General features: G+C 41.1%; 1 protein-coding gene across 1 annotated transcript; it reads right to left on the reverse strand.

Annotated features, from left to right (window-relative positions):
* Positions 1-14,394: 14,394 nt before the first annotated feature.
* On the reverse strand, positions 14,395-17,276 carry LOC125998945 (melanoma-associated antigen 10-like). Its single transcript, XM_049766961.1, has 3 exons — positions 17,231-17,276; positions 15,885-15,958; positions 14,395-15,644 (listed from the first exon to the last, which is right to left on the reverse strand). The coding sequence occupies exon 3, from the start codon at positions 15,582-15,584 to the stop codon at positions 14,514-14,516; it is 1,071 nt and encodes a 356-aa protein (XP_049622918.1). The 5' UTR covers positions 15,585-15,644; positions 15,885-15,958; positions 17,231-17,276; the 3' UTR covers positions 14,395-14,513.
* Between the last annotated feature and the right edge of the window lie 242 nt (positions 17,277-17,518).

Below are 17,518 nucleotides of genomic sequence, written 5' to 3' on the forward strand. Positions count from 1 at the left end.
ACTCAAATACAACCTAATTCAATAATCGCTTTCAGGGTATGAATAGAAAGAGCTCTAAAAATAAATAAATCCCTCTATTTCTTTTCTAAGGATTTGAAAGTAGAACCTTTATTGGGCAAAAAGGTGGGTCAACCTCCTTATTTAAAATTTTGGTCCACGGGGGCTGGAGTGGTGGCGCTAGAGGTAAGGTAAGCCTTGCAAGGGCTAGCCTAGGACTAACTGCGGTTTGATCCCCCAGCGTCCCATATGGTTCCTCCAAGCCAGGAGCGATTTCTGAGCTCATAGTCAGGAGTAACCCCTGAGTGTCAACGGGTGTGGCCCCCCCAAAAATTGTTGGTCCTATATCCCCTCCCCAAATCAGCAATCTTGAAGCTGATTGGTCCCAGTGGTGGCAGCATCAGTCATTGTTGTGAAGGCATCTAAATTCCTAGGAGAGGAACTCTCCTGGAGAGAACTAGGGTCTAGAATGGATGGAAGAATTCTTTTGGCATTTAACTTTTATATCCCTCTGCCATTTGGTCATCAAGGCAGAGGGATTCAAGCAAAATATGTTCAGTGTAGGTGAATAGACTAAGTCCCACTTTCTAATAAAGGACTAGAAGCAAATCCCCAGGTGCCGGAGAGTGTGGTAAAAATGATGAACGTAGCAAATGTCCAAGGGTATCTCATTAACTTGTACATCATATTGTAGGTTCAACCTGACAAGCTTCTGCAGGACTATTGTCAAAAACAAGGTCACAGAGGCTGGAAAAGAGTAAAGAAATGACCAGGTGTTTGTCATTTAAGGACTGGAAAGGTTCCCCCAAACTGAATCTACAAGTGCTTGTGGAACATTCCCCAACATGAACCAACATCTAGGGATACTATAAGAAAAATTGAGCTGCTCAGTGTATATTCTCTGAACATATCATTAAACTAAAAATTAAAATAACAAAGGAAAATCTTAAACATGTGGAAGTTAAACAGTACTTTCTTAGACAATCCTCTCAAACAGTGGATCAAAAAGAATGTCACAACTGAATTAAAATGAAAATGAAACTAATTAGAACTTGGTGAATACAGCTACAAACTGGTTCATGGGAAAATGAGAGCATTTAATGCCTAGTCTGAAAAAGAAGGAAGACATAAATTCAGTCAGTGATGATGCTTTAAACTCAATTAAAAAGTAAAAGAAGAAAACAACTCAAAGTAAGCAAAAGAGGAAATAAAATGATTAAATTTATATGCAAACTCAAACTGCTAGACTACATATTCAAGCCATATAAATGAAGTTCTCATGATTTAGGCATAATATACATTTGCCTGAAATTTTCAAATAGTCAGAAAATCATTTAGCCTTCCAATAAAGCATATCAAATACACATAATATATAAAAATAAAAAAGTAATTTTATATTATATATATATAACAAGATTGGTACAAAGGGCAATGTACTGGTGCTTATTTCTCCATTCTCTTCTTTTTTAAATAAGAATATCCCCAAACATAATGTGAACCTATATGCTTTAAATGGAAAAATTAAATATGATAAGGTTAACTGTTAATCAATAGGTGCCTCCTCTTACTAATAGAAAATATATGGCAGTATTCTTTGAACTAAAAAACCTTGATAAAAAAAACTCAGAGATACTAGCATCTGACACTCAAGAGAATAGAGCAGATCAGAAAGTCTGGAGACAGCCAGTGTAGGGGTCCCTCAGTCACTGTTGTGTGGTTCAGCCTCCCTGGGAAGCAATATAGAGAGATTTCTCTATAAAATAGGCCCAGTGCATATTAAGGGAGGAAGCTTGTCACAAAGAGCAGGGGATGCTGTTAGGGCAGAGAAAGGAACACTATGACAATGAGACTCGGAAATGATCACTCTAGACAAAAACTGGGTTCTGAAAGGAGATAAAGTTATAGTCATGGTATTCTTTAGCTAACAATATTGCAAACCACAGTGTCTAAAAGAAAAAAAAAAGAAAGAAAGATGTCTTCCATAGAGGCAGGCAGAGAAGAGGGCATGGGGGAGGAGGGGCGGAAGGGAAATGGGAACATTGGTGGAGAGAAATATGCACTGGTGAAGGGTGTTGGATATTGTATGCCTGAAATTCAATTAGGAACAACTTTTTAAAACTGTGTATTCATGGTGATTCAATTAAATATTTTATTTTATTAAAATTATTAAAAAATTCCAATAACAAAAAATAAAAAATAAAATAAAATTCTATTAAAAATAAGATTAGAACTCCTATACACTCCATCCTATATGCTAGTGGCTCTCATATAGTGGGTCGCACCCCCCCCCCGAGGCTCCGTAAAGGGGGACGCATTTGACCTCGGCAAACACTGTCATAACAAGCTAAGCCCCGTGTTTATTTCTCCATATGTCTCTGGAGCTGAGAGTTGCTGTGTCTTGCTTCAAATCCCGCTTTGAAAAGCTATGCATTGCAAAACGTGCTCATTGTAGCCATTAATCCAGACATCACCTCTGATTAAAAAAAATCAGCTCAAATTATTTTATATATTTTTGTTTTTCAGGTTAAAGTTTTTTAATAAATATACTATTTACAGTTACGCGGGGGGCATGATAAATGTTTTCTTCTTCCTAGGGGGGCATGACAGAAAATACACCATGATTGATATACACCATCAGACACAGTGATAGCACTTCATGGAATCTACCCACAAAATGCACAAACATAACTTGAAAGGAAGATATGTACACATATGTTCATCATGGCAATGGAATGTAAGATATAGCTAACACACATTTATTGCCTAAGTAGAAGAATGTAACAAAAGATAATAAAACACTGTTCTTTTTACACAGTGAAAGACCAACACTTAGCTAACTGACAACATGATAAGGACCATAGAGACTGTATAGCCTGATTTGATCTCCAGCACCCCATCTGGTTTCCTGAGCACCACCAACAGTGATCTTTGGGAGCAGAATCAAAAGTAAGCCCCGAGTATGCTAGGTGTTGCCCAATACCCCCCAAATATGCTGTTATTTTTATGAAAATATTACTAGGAGTTGAAAAGAATTCAGCAAGAGGGTGATCAAGTTTATGAACAAAAGATTTGGAGAAATTAGTGACATTTTACTCCTCAATCATTTACAAATATGTCCCTATTTTTATAATGGTAACTCTTCTGTGTCTTATTTATATAAAATATTAAAAGCATAAATAAGAGACTAAAAATCACATATTTACATAAATAAAAGTACACTTGATCTTAGCCAAAGGGCCGAGAAGTGCTAACACAAGCAAAAATAAAAATTGCCTCTATTTTAAGTGTATAATATCCTGGTTCATCGTATGTATGACTGTTAACTTTCATCTATGTCCTTTTATACACTTTCAGCCTCATTTTAATTCAAATTCAAAATGTCACAACATTTTGTCCCATTTTGACCAACAACATTTGTCCCACGTAGATTTTAAATAAGATTTAGGTTGAATCTGATGTAATTACAAGAGTTGTGCTTCTGGTTATGATAGAATTTCAAGTGCAGAATTAATAAATCTACTGGACTATGAAAATGCAGATAAAATCTTGGAAACAATAATTCTCAATTATTGAACATTATAGCAATGTACTGAGAGAATAAAAGATAGCAAGGTTGATTTATAACTTCAAGTTTACTTCCTAGGTCCTAAAGAACTGCAAGTCTGTGGCCTGCCTGGAGGTGTGACTAGGATAACAGAGGGTCTCAGGACTAGGCTTCAAGGACAGAATTTCTGGGGGCTACACCCTCAACAACACAGATCCAGAGAACCATGAGACCGGCCTGGAAGAACTCTTGCTCTCATTACTCAGAAGAATACCGCAAGCTACAGGGGCTCCATTAGAAGAGCTAGAACAGAGAAGTAGATGAGTCATTACCTAAACTCTGCTCGCATCACCTAATAAAGTTTAAAAGCAAGACCCAAAAGACACATCCTGTTTCTAAGTAACGAATTAATTATGTCCGAGAACAAAGCTGAAGAATATTTATTTATAGGAACATAAAGGACCCAGTACTTAACAAGCAACATTTCACCATGCCTGCTATGCAATCAAAATTACAGTCCAGAGAAGCAGGAAAATAAGAATGATGAGGTGAAAAATGAATGAAATGTGCCCTAGACATGAGAGAGATGATAGAATTAGGAGGAAGCATAGGAAAATAGATTTACATGCCAAATACATTGAATATGTTCAGAAGATAAGAGGAAAGATTAAATATGTTAAGTCAGCACAGGAAACATAGTTTTCAAAGACACCCACATTTTCTTTGAGATATGAAAGCAATAATATGTGAGTTGAGAAAATATACCTGCTTTAGATTAATGGCACTCAGATATGTCAGAAGAAAATATTTCCAAGTTAAAAATGTCAATACAATGATATTAAGGTCCATAAAATTCATTAATTTTGTGAATCCTAGAGCAGAAGGGACTCTATTTTGTCAAACCAATGTTAAATTTCCATTTAAGGCTAACAAGGCTAAGTTTCCATTTAAAGGCTAAGTTTCTATCGCAACAATAATGACGCAGACCCCAAGGCCCTATAAACTACATGGCTAGACATCTAACCATAAAAAGAAATGATGAAGCACCCTAGAAATACCCTAGACAACAGCCAATCAACCTAAAAGTCAAGACTTTTTGTTTATATTCCTAAATATTCTGGTTTGTAATGGCCAGTTGTAGCTTGTTGGTTGATGGGAAAAAAGCTTTGCTTTGTGTGATTTCAATTGTGTTGTCTTGCCCTTAGACTTTAAACCCTAACAAATTTAAAATTAATCATAAAGATAAAAATCTTAAAATTACTGGTGAAAAATAACACTTCTTGTCTTTTTCTTTCAAAAAAATTATATAGAAATTTTATTTTAATGCACTGTTATTCCTAGTTTTCTGATAGGCATGTATTGGGTAAACAGTGTGAGTGCACTCCATCTGCTGGGTATATTAGCATTCCCCCCCACTGCCTCTAGGTCCCCTACATCCCCACTTAGCAATCTCAGTTCTGTAGGTCAACTTGGTCATTTATCATTTCCTTACTATGTTTTTCTATACTCCATATTTCTTCTTCTTTCTTTAGTTCACTTTGCTCCAGTTCCATGCAAATTGTACTGAAATTCGGGATTTAATCTTACAGCTGAGTGGTATTCTAAATAGGTAACAATTTCTTTAACCACCCATAATACTTGTGTACTTGGGTTTTTTCAAAGGCATTTCTTGCAGAGGAAAATAAAGTTAAGAGTCGTTAGTCTAAAATATCTTAACGTCTTTTGAGAAATGACCTTTAAAGAACCAAAAAAAAGTTTAGCTGTCAACCTAGGTTTTAATACACAGTGAGCATATATTCAAAAGGAAAGGTGAAATAAAAGCTGTTTCTAAAATACAAAACTTTAAAGAATTAATTAGCAATATACATGCAATAGAAGATATGTCACAAGCAAGGGCCCCATCACAAAGAGATTTCATTCATCCTACAAATGTTAAAGAACTCTTAAAATGCATATTAAATCCTCCAGACAGACAAAACATGATACTAGACAGAAATCTGGATCTATTTTTCTTCAAGACCTTCAGCAATTGCATCTTCACAGGTAAGCCAAGAGGGTTTCTTTATGATATAAATGTCTTTAAGAGAATTTTGTTTAGGATAAAAGTAGTGGCTGGCAGAATGTGTGGCATATAGGGGTGATATGTATGCCATCAGTAAATGAAAGACAGAGGGGAGAGCTCTATCATGTCTGTTTTCATGTGTTTGATATTCTGAGATCCCATGGGTGTAAGGTGATACCCAGCTATTAACCCAAAACAAAAGTATTTCCCCATCTTCCTCTTTCCTTTAAACCTATCCCTTTGATATGTACAAGCCCATCTGGATCTCACTCTACCATCCCCCACCCAGGTGAATTTGGACTGGTTTAATAAAGAAAGGTTAGTCTGGCTTAGAACTCGGAGAGCCCATGGGGTGAGGAGAAAACTGACTCCATGATTCTCTCTTGACTGGCTTGATAGTTTCACAGCGTGGGTTTATTTTACACATGGGCCCTGTTTTCCTTTTTGTACTAGCATGAAGATCAGCTAAACCTACAAACACCAGCTATTTTGTTGCACTCCTTCAAATATGAGCATGATGGGCTGAGCAAGAACTCTGGATCCAAAGTCTTCACTAATGCTTTCATCGCTGAGTTGGGACTATTAAGACTACCGCTTTTCCTGTGTATTTCTCCAAGGGGGACTCAACTATACTGCTGTGACCCATTTTCCTTGAGATTGTGGAATGTGGCCACCATTTCAGCTGGCAGCTGAAAGATAAAAAAATTAAACTCACAATTCTTTTTATTCCCCCTTCAGAAAGTTTGATTTTCTGTTAAGCTCATTCTTAGCACTTTTCTCATTCTCCTTCATTGAAAATAGCAACTTGAAAGTTGCTCCTTTGGAGTAGAAAAAAACTTAGACAGAAGCAGCTGATGGCCAACTCTGGGTTGCTACCAGAAGCTTTTGTCATGGGTAGCCAGTCCAATTCACAATCCCTTCTTCAGAACTACACAGGGAGAAGGTCAAAATCCTTTTTGACTCATAAACTATAACATTAACTGTCTAGAACAGGGGTCCTCAAACTTTTTAAACAGGGGGCCAGTTCACTGTCCTTTAGACTGTTGGAGGGCCAGATTATAGTAAAAACAAAAATTATGAACAAAATTCTATGCACACTGCATATATCTTATTTAGAAGTGAAGAAACAAAATGGGAATAAATACAATATGTGGCCCGCGGGCCGTAGTTTGAAGACCCCTGGTCTAGATGATGCTGGGACAGATCTATTGTGCTTTAACTGAACATAACTGAATTCAGTATCCTTTATGCTGAGGATTTTCTCCATGTATGTTACTCCCCAAGACTCATTGGTCTACCTGCATTTCTCTTAGAGAAAGGCAAATGAATTCAACCCTCCTGTTCTTGTTGAAGGGGTTTAAACATGACATAAGAATTTCATTTGGACAAAGCACACTCAGAAATGCTCAGGGCTGACTCCTGACTCTGTGCTCAGGAATTACACCTGGCAGTGCTCAGGAGGAACCATATGGGGCATTAGGGATTGAACCTGAGTCAGTTGCTTGCAAGACAGGTATCTTACCCACTGCACAATTGCTTTAACCCTGGTAATAAGTTCTATAAAGGCTGGAGTGATAGTACAGTGGGTAGCACTGGGTAAAGTGCTTGACTTGCATATGGCTGACCTGGGTTCAATCCCTAACATCCTGTATGGTTCCCCCAAAAAGGGGAGGGACGGCTTTCCAAGAGGAGAATTTTTAGGTTCAGGCCCAGAAATAAAGGTACAAATTTAATGGTCAGCAAAATCTTAGGGAGATATAATTTAGAGGAAGTTAATCCAATGCTGAACAAAGAGATTAAGTAGATGGGACATAGACTAATAATGAGTTTGATTATCCCTTTTTCAGGGAAAGTGTGGACAAGAGGAGCCAGAAAACCAGAAAAGTGATGATCAAGATTGCTCAGGAACAATGATCAATAGACTAAGATTTTGGTATCAAAGGAAGTCATGTGACAAAAGTGACATTCAGTGCATTGGCCAGAAGAATCTAGATTCACAGAATGCAGCTGAAGCAGGGCAAGTCCAGGCCTGAAGGCTTCTGGCACTCAGCTCCTTCAGCTCAGGAAGAACTACAGCCCTGTCTGGAGGGAGGGACCCACTTTGCCAAGGGAGAAAAAGAGGAATGGGTGGAGAAGACAACAGGTTAAAATCTTCACTTCAGCACAATTGCTTTGCTCATGTTTATGAAGCAGATTTGCTTGGAGAAAAATCCCATTTTGGAAAATTGGACCCCCCAAGTCACCCAGTGACACAGATGCATTCTAATTGCCAATGTTTCCACAGTTGCCCATTTGCTCTGTTTGGCATGAAAAGCTTTAGATCCTGCAGTCTTGTCGGCAGTCTCAAACATACATGCACATATGTGTGCACATACGCAAGGCTACAGTAGCTAGATGCATAGTTGCTGGTAGGTGTATGTGAGCTTCGAACACCAGATGACATTAAAGCTAACCTGAGGGACAGGGAGACCTCAGCCAGATGAGTCCAGGCTTGATCCTGAGCACTACAAGATCTGATCTGAACATCTCTAGGAGCAACTCCCGAATACTGAGCCTGTAATAGGAGGAGCTCCTGAGCACTATGCGGTGTGACTCCCAAACCAAAACAACAATAACAGCAAAATATTAACTATAAATACAGAGATTGAGAGATAAACAATGTTATCTAGAGTTTCTCTCTTTATCTTAAGCCCTTGTGTGACTTGTCAGTCAAATGTATTTGTACACGGGCCAGAGCAATAAGACAGATGGGAGGGTGAATGCTTTGTATACTGCTGAACTGGGTTCTATCCCCAGCATCCTATATGGTCTCCTGAGTCTACCAGGAGTGATTCCTGAATGCAGAGCCTGGAATAACTCCTGAGAACTGTCAGGTTTGGCCCAAAAGCAAACCAAAATGTGTTTCTAAGAATTGGGAAAAATCTGTACAAGACTCAGTTGATTTGACTTAAGTGTTCTTGCAGCCAGGTTACCTAAACTATAATAAAAATTAAACAAAAATGGGGCTGGAGAGATAGCATGAAGGTAGGGCATTTTCCTTGCTTGCAGAAGGATGATGGTTCAAATCCCAGCATCCTACATGGTCCCCCAAGCCTGCCAGCAGCAATTTCTGAGCATAGAGCCAGAACCCCTGAGCGCTGCCGGGTGTGACCAAAAAACAAACAAAAATTTAAACAAAATTAAAACATTGTTAAATTAAGAAAAAAACACTCACCCACCTGAATGATGTGGGGGTAAGGTGTCCACTTCCTAGCAGAGGTAGGGGACTCGAAGATTAGGATGGACCCTGCCCTCTGGGAGCACATGGTGCCACTACTGGCAGGTGCGGCTGCCTCTCTCTCTCTCTCTGTCTCTCTCTGTCTCTCTCTCTTTCCCTCTGGGCTTCTCCCCAGGGTCCCCTCAGTGCTTCCAACCACCTCCCCCATTAGCTGTGTCTGTGTCTTATTCCTCACCACAGCTGGCCTTGGCCATGTGCAAAGTCATCCCACATACCTTATCTCCAAGCCCAGGTGAACGAGTTTGAATCAGGGTCACACAAGAAATAATCCAGACCAGGCTGAGGGTGAAATACGTGTATTTAGCAGTCTTCTACCTAGTATGGAGCTTGCTGCCTGCCAGAACTACCATTTCTATTGAGTACAGAGATTACCCCTGGGTGGGATAGTAAACCCACCCAGGTTTACAAGTAAGACAATCTTTGTTTTGGGTGAAACCAAGTTGTAAACAAACAGATACAAAGAAACCAGGAATAAATTTTGTTTTGGATACAATAGGGCGTAACCCAACAGCCATGAATTGGAACTGTCTTGGCATTTCAGCATTTTTGAATTGGAAATCATGCCTGGAGGAATATTATTATTTGGATATCACTGCATAAATCCAGTTTGATATGAGTGAGGAATGAAGTTTATCTGCTTAACAGATGTAAAAAACTGGAAAGATGGGCCCGGAGAGATAGCACAGTGGCGTTTGCCTTGCAAGCAGCTGAACCAGGACCAAAGGTGGTTGGTTCGAATCCTGGTGTCCCATATGGTCCCCCGTGCCTGCCAGGAGCTATTTCTGAGCAGACAGCCAGGAGTAACCCCTGAGCAACGCTGGGTGTGGCCCAAAAAAACACCAAAAAAAAAAAAAACCTGGAAAGACATACATTAAAACAGTGATACAATGATTTTCTCCATGTTTTTGACCAAAATGTAAAATAATGATGAAATGTTGATAAAAGTGAAAGATATTTCTGTCCAATGATTTTTTCAGAAGATAAAAATGATGGCATTTGGGGGGAATAAAATCACAACAATTTTTTTTTAATTTTTATTTCTTTTTTTTTTGTGTGTGTGTGTGGTTTTTGGGTCACACATGGCAGTGCTCAGGGATTATTCCTGGCTCCAGGCTCAGAAATTGCTCCTGGCAGGCATGGGGGACCATATGGGACGCCGGGATTCGAACTGATGACCTCCTGCATGAAAGGCAAATGCCTTACCTCCATGCTATCTCTCCGGCCCCACAACAATTTTTATAAGAAGGAAAAATAGTCACATCCATTCTCCACTTTGACTATGTAATATGTTACTTATACCAAGTAAGAGGCTAAAATTTTGATAACCTTAATGAGATAAGGGTGAAATGATCTGTGTTTATAAGGCTCTACAGTAAGATTTCATACACTGTTGCTTTTAGAGTTGAAGCATTTAAACATACCTAACCACTGACAAAATAAGCTGTACGTTGGTAAGTGAATACAAGCTGATAGTACAGTAAAAACCAATTTAATTAACTTTTTTGTTTTTGGTGAGGTGGAATAGATTTAGGAAATATGAGAAAGGGGAGGCAGTCCACCAGACATGGATGGTCCATTGAGTAAGGAACACTCTTAATTGGGACGTGGGAGATACCAGAGCAAAGTGTTTCCCCAAAATAAAATTTAAGTCGTATAATAAAAATTGATTTTTGTACACAAATCATCTTTAGTGCATCTGGGACAGAGATCTGTGTTATTAGGTATCCTCAAGATTGAGGATGCTTCCAAACTGTACTCCCGCAGTCTCAATGTGGAAATGCATTTGCTGCTAGATGGAATACAAAGAATTTGGCAATACAAATTCTTAAATGTCTGCATGTAACAATGCCCATGTCCATATCCCTGTGACAAGGTGTGCATGTCCCAGTGGCAAGAAGATTGTCACATAACCCTTTCTGACTGAAATAAGACTGGAAATAGAACTTTTCTGTGTTCCTGCCAAGGGAAGAAAGATGAGAAATTGAATCCTTGTCTCATGTACCATTACATAGCAGGAGCTCACCAAAAGAGCAACTATCATTAATTATATCAATAACCTTCATTTCTTTGAAAAATTTCTGATATTGTTAAATTTGCCTTAAATTCTTGCATTTCAGGGCCGGAGAGATAGCATGGAGGTAATTTGCCTTGCATGCAGAAGGACAGTAGTTTGAATTGCAGCATCCCATATGGTCCCCTGTGCCTGCCAGGAAGGATTTCTGAGCATGGGGCCAGGAGTAACCCCTGAGCTCTGCTGGGTGTGACCCAAAAACCAAAAAAAAAAATTCTTGCACTTCTCCCTTTTGCAGATGTTTCTCATGTGATATGTACTTTCACACATAATACCACATGTAATGTCAAAAGTTCTTGTAGCTCGCCATGAAGGGAATCTACCATGTTCACTTACTAGCTCTTCTCTCCACTCCTCTTGAGATCAACTGTTATTGTATGTATGTATATCAACATGAATGAACATACCTGCATGACAGATATAGAAATAATTACCTCAGATATTATTTTCCTGTATCATGGAAACAGATTAAAATAAATAAATCCTGGGGCTGGAGAGATGGCATTGAGGTTGGGCATTTGCCTTGCATGTAGAAGGTTGGTGGTTCAAATCCCGGCATCCCCTGCGGTCCCCTGAGCCTGCCAGGAGTGAGTTCTGAGCGTAGAGCCAGGAGTGACCTGAGCTCTGCCAGGTATGACCCAAAATAAAAATAAATAAACGAATAAATAAATCCTGGGGCAGAAGAGATGGCATGGAGGTAAGGCATTTGCCTTGCATGCAAAAGGACAATGATTTGAATCCTAGCATCCCAAATGGTCCCCCGAGCCTGCCAGGAACCATTTCTGAGTGTAGAGCCAGGAGTAACCCCTGAACAATGCTGGTTGTGACTTAAAAAATGCAAAAATAAATCAATCCAGTGAAAAGATTGACAATTCTTTTAAATTTTTATTTATTTATATTTGGGGGGGTCACACCTTTTCCTACTTGGTGACTATTTGGCTACTTACCACTGTGCTCAGTGGTTGTTCCTGGTCACACTCAGTGAACCATGGGGTGGAGAGGATAGAATCTCGGCCTCCTGCATACAAGCATGCACTTCAGCCAGCGGAACTCTCACTCTAGCCTCCTTTTTTCACATTTCTTTCTTTTATAGAGAGGACACTCCCAGTAGCATTCAGGGCTTGCTCATGGCTCTATGCTTAGGGATGATTCCTGATGAAGCTCAGAGGACAATATGGAATGCCAGATTGAGGTCAACCACATGCAAGGCAAGTACCTACCATACTATGTCTCTGGCCCCTTCTTTATCAATTAAATGTAGACTATTTACCAAAAAATCATGTTTGACTTCCTAGAAGGATTTAGAACTGGGACATTGTTTCAGCAGCTGTTTTTTACCTAGTTATTTCCAAGAGCATTGCTGATCTAAGGTACATGAAGGAATCTTTGGTCTTGCCCACCTGCGGAATGAGCTGATCCATCTGTTTCAATACTTAATGGTCAATTTCAAGTCACATCCCCATACATGTTCTGCTGTTGATATCTGGATAATTAGACAATTTTCCAGATTTGGGGATTTGGGGATTTGGGGAGGGAGGCACACCCAGTGAGGCTCAGGGGTTACTCCTGGCTATGCATTCAGAAATTGCTCCGGGCTTGACGGACCATATGGGACACTGAGCGATTGAACCACAGTTCATCCTGGGTCAGCCACGTGCAAGGCAAATACCTTACCGCTGCTCCATGGCTCCGGTCCCTCAGACTTGAGGATTAAAGCCAAGGTGTGGGTAGGTTTTCAGCTAAATTAGACCACCAACTAATTCACAAAGAACTTTGTTGAAGATCACCAGGGGCCTGACCTAAAGTCCAATTGTCACTGTGCAATGTCAACTTTGATTTAAAAAGGCCGTCCCATAAGAAGATAGTGAAAAAGGACAGTCAGGGGCCTTCCATCAGGACTGGAAATTATTTATGTCAGAATAGGGCAAATGCTTCTGGGCAGTTCCACTGGAACATGGAAATTTCATGGCAAAAGCAGTGAGTACATAGCTGTTCAATTAGTTTACTGAACTGGATGAGAGGGGGGGTCACACAGGAGGCCAAAGGAAGGCAGAGAGAATTCTGGAAAGTTCTGGGACTGGAAAGAAACAATGGCTCCTGAGAACTGTGGAAGCCAGTTCTCAGGAATCCTTGGGGCATGGGCAAGTGAAAAAGTTAGAGGCAAAACCCAAGTCAGTTTAAGTCTTGCCTTCTTTTAATTCTTCTTTTGGTTGAATGGAAACCTTGGCCATAGTGTCTTTCTATCATCTGAATAAGACTATGCAGCAGTGATGAATGACAAATCAGGACAGTCTTCAGCATGGATGGGGGGCATGGCCTGGGTTCTCTATGAATTCACTCAAGGCTTCAACCTTGCTTTGCCTATGATCAGCTTTGAGCCTAGAAATGAACAAGTCTTATGGTCTCAGGTATACTTCCTCTATGAAGGGGGAAGCTGTGTTGTGTGAAACCCAGGAAGGCCTGAAGTGCAGGTAGGTAAAGCAACTTGCATAGTTACTGGTTCAATCTTTCACTGTTAGCAATTATTTCTAGAAATCTTTGGATTTCATAACCTACTACCCACTATGCAGAAAGTCTTTGGTTATTATCCACAACATCTCAAATAATCTGCAGCTCCCCAGGACACAGGATACCATATCAGCCAAAACTGTTCTTTGTAAATAAAACTCAGTAGTTTCATTCTTTGAGGAAAGATGACTCCCGATTTGGGTACTGGGAGAGACTCTCAAGCCCGATGTAATTAAAAACATCTAAGCCTCAATAAAATGGAGAAAAAAACATATAAGCCTTTGGGGTTGGAAAGGTGGCACAAGCAGTAAGGTGTCTGTCTTGCCCGTGCAAGCCTAGGATTACTGCAATTTGATCCCTCAGTGTCCCATATGGTGCCCTAAGCCAGGAGTAACCCCTGAGCACCACCGGGTGTGGCCACCCCAAAATAATCCCAAAAAACCCCATCCAAGCCTTTGTCAACGGCCTCATTCACCTTACCCTCCCAGTAGCTCTTCATCAAAATCACTGGCTCCATTCATTATAAGAACAGGCACATTATGATTGAGGTTTCCATTTATACTGTACTATTTTCTATCAGCATTGAGTGTGTCCTGCTTATCCCCTAACAGAAAAGAGGCTAAGTGTGAATGTCTGGAAAGAAACGAGCCAGTGAACAGAAAATTAATGTATTACTATTTAACATCTTCTACATTTGTGAACAAGTTAAGACAACATATATAATAGACAAAAATATTTAGCTTTTCACACTTCCAAGGAAATTCCTATTCAGTGGAAGATTATCTAACTACAAACTATAGATAAGAGGGGGGAAAATACAACATTTAAATATCTTAGCAAAATGCACGCTCTTAAACTAGATAAACAGCAACATTTATGTGACCAACGTTATTCATGAACAAATATTCTGAAACTAATACAAAGTCAAAGTCAAAGCCTTTTAAAATGCCCAAGATAAAAGGAGACTCATTTCAGCCACCCTTATGATGATACAAAGATGGCAGCTATACAGAACACAAGGGAAGGGTTTGTGTCAAAGTTCACTCAAGAGAATCTACTGGCCAAATTCTGGACCCGCACCAGCCACAGCAAGAGTGTCTGCATTGGTCATTGCCATAGAACTCTGAGCCTGGGCTCTCTCTTCCTGATCTCTCAAAGCCTCCAAATACCACATATCTAAAGACTTGATATCAATATTACTGATCCTGGCAAAAAGCTCCAGAACCTTCATCTTGCTGGTCTCAGCATAGGCCCTGGGACCCCACAAGAACTCATAGTAGCCAGGGTCCCTATCTGGCACCTGCCGGTACACCAGGTAGTGTTCCTGCATCCACAGATTGGTAAGGAACTCTCTGGGCTCCCCATAAATGAAGTGGTTCCTCCCTGGATATAGCCCCATCTCTCTGAGGGATACCCAAATGCTTTCTTCAGAAGAGCGGTTACCCTCTATAAAGATTTTGGTCAAGATAAAAATCAAAATGCCACCCATGGGGAATTTCTCCTCAGCCAACAAGGACACATTGTAAGTAAGGTCCAGGGTATTACACAGGGCATAGGAATGGACTTGGGGGTTCATTTCCTGCACATCGATGCCGAAGATGAACTGCATGCATTCTGAGGCCTTGCTGAAGACGCCGGGGAAGGCCTCCTGGTTGTTTGTGAAGATGGTTCTCAGCACTTCGGCCCTGGTTAACATCTCCTGCTTGCGGTACTTGAAAAGAAAAAAACTTACCAGCTCCCCCACCATATTGTCAAAAGCATTTGTCAAGAACAGTGGGGAAAAAGGTGCTATAGCAATGGCCTGGGAAGAGGTGTTTAAACCCTCTTCCTGGGTAATGGTGTCCCCCTCCTGGGATGTACTCAGTAGAGTGGACTCTGCTGTCGTGGAGGAATTGCTGGTTCCCAGGGCCTGCAGAAGATTCCCAGCCTCAGCCACTTCCTCATCTGAGTAAGTTGAGGAGGGGGAGGAGGTAGTGTAGGAGGAAGGGAAAGAGGAGGAGCAGGTGGAGGAAGAGGAGGAAAACTCCTCTTCCACAACCCGGGGCAGCTGAGCCTCGCCAGAGTCCTCAGTCTCTGTGATGTCTTCCTTGCCCAGGCCACGTCGTCGCTTCCGAGCTGGTGTCATGACTCTTGTTGTACAGCTGGCAGGCGAGTCACCAAGAGGTGGTTTAGGGGTCCCACAGGCCTGGAGAGAGAAGGTGTGTCAGCAGCTTCACTGGGAGGACATTGACCATAGACTTCCAGGCCCCATCTTTTGGAATTCCCTTGGGTCTCAAAGGACTTTATCCTCTGGAATGTCTGGAGCATAAGAAGTGAGACATCTCTTGGGGTGTCACTGCCATCCTGAGGTGGGGTTGAGCTCTGTGGGTTCCTTTGTTTTCTGGGGCAAGGGAAAACATGGACAAATATTTGGGGAGGGCCTCACCGAATTCCTGGCACTTCCTTGGCCTTCTCTCTCCAACTCAAGGATGTGTACCTCAGACCAAGTTTCTGGAGCCTCTGTGGGGAAAATGGAGGAGGCACTCATATCAGGGTACAAACAACAAGCACAACCCACAATCAGCATGCCTTTGGTGTCTCTTCTGTGCTAGGATATTGGGTCACCTTCATCCTTCCTTAGTACCCACAATAACAGTGCTTACCTCTGCTGACCTAAGTAAATCTCTCTAAATAAACCTGTGGTATAAATATAAGTGAGTGACACATATCTGGCCATTCCTGTACAGTGGCCAAACATTAAAATTTATCTGTTCTGGGGTGAGAGGTCCCTTCAGTCCAATCTTTGGTATCTGACAGGGTCTGTAATGACTCTTTCCATTGACATGAGGCCATATTCCTCTAGATAAGAATTTCAGCTAAATAAGACACACAATGAAGAAGTGGGAGGGTTACTACTACTGAGCTTCACATTCTCATAAACGGCCTCAGAAGTGGCCATGTTTGTCTGGTGCCTCATCAGTCCACACCAGGGTTCTTAGTGTGGCTGAGGCTCTTTAGTGCTCCCCCAAGTGTGCCTTCCTTAATGTGGCTCCTTCCTGAGAGCACTCAAGATGGAAATAAGGGTTCAACACATTAAGTCACCTATGCACTGAAGCCTCACTGGACTGACAAGGTAGGTTTTATTTCCTTCCTTCTGAAGAGAAAAGTCTGGCCTCAGGGTTTCCGCTTTGGGACCTGGCAGAACCTGTGATCCTTAATCAGTGGATCAAAGCCAGTCCTCTCAACTCCAACTCCCTGAACTACCAACCTAGAAATGAAGGAGCAATACTTAGACTGAACATCCTGCCTAGAGTGTCCCAGGTTTGCTTGTGAGGCAAGAGCACATTTGTGGGTTTCCCTCTGTGTTCTAGAAGAAAATATCTTCAATCCTTTCTTGTATTCTTTAACCATAAAACTAGCAAGACCAGGAATTCTAACCAGCTATACTCATGTTTTATTCCCAAATAGACCATCACATCTGAGAGTCCTGAGGCAAAAGGGAGGGCAGAAGACATCTGTGGCCTGAAGCCAGCCCTCCAAGCAGCCAGAGATCTCCCCAAGCTGACCTCAGGCCCTGAATCATCGTTGTTCTAAGGAAAGCATCTCACTTTTTTCCTGCTTACTCTGGCAGGACCTGATCCACTTCTTGGGATTAAGTGAACCTCCCTTCCATAAAGTTGGTGTTATCCTTCTGAAATTCCTTGTCAAGCTCACCTTGGGTAGAAGTTGACACCACTCTTACTGGAATATTCCTTGTGAAGGCAGAAGACACAGCATCTGGGGGCTTCTTACCTTTCTGGGCTTCAGTCCTCACCAGAGAGCCAATTTTGATTGCTGGAACAATGAGGCGATTCCTTCTGTGGACCCTTTCTGGCCAACGCCGTTTTCGAAGAGCCTCAAGACAGAAATAACAGTATAACCTCTGAGAGTCTAAATCCCATGTTATTCACAGATGGGCAGGAGCAGGTGAAGCGGTGGGGTTTCTGATTTTACAGATTTTAATATTACCCAGTAGTCCCTCCTCAGATTCCCCACCAAAACAGGTCATGGGGTCTGGTCCTTCTCCCTTGGTTAAATAGT

This window comes from Suncus etruscus, chromosome X (genome assembly GCF_024139225.1).
Source record: "Suncus etruscus isolate mSunEtr1 chromosome X, mSunEtr1.pri.cur, whole genome shotgun sequence".
Classification (NCBI taxonomy): domain Eukaryota; kingdom Metazoa; phylum Chordata; class Mammalia; order Eulipotyphla; family Soricidae; genus Suncus; species Suncus etruscus.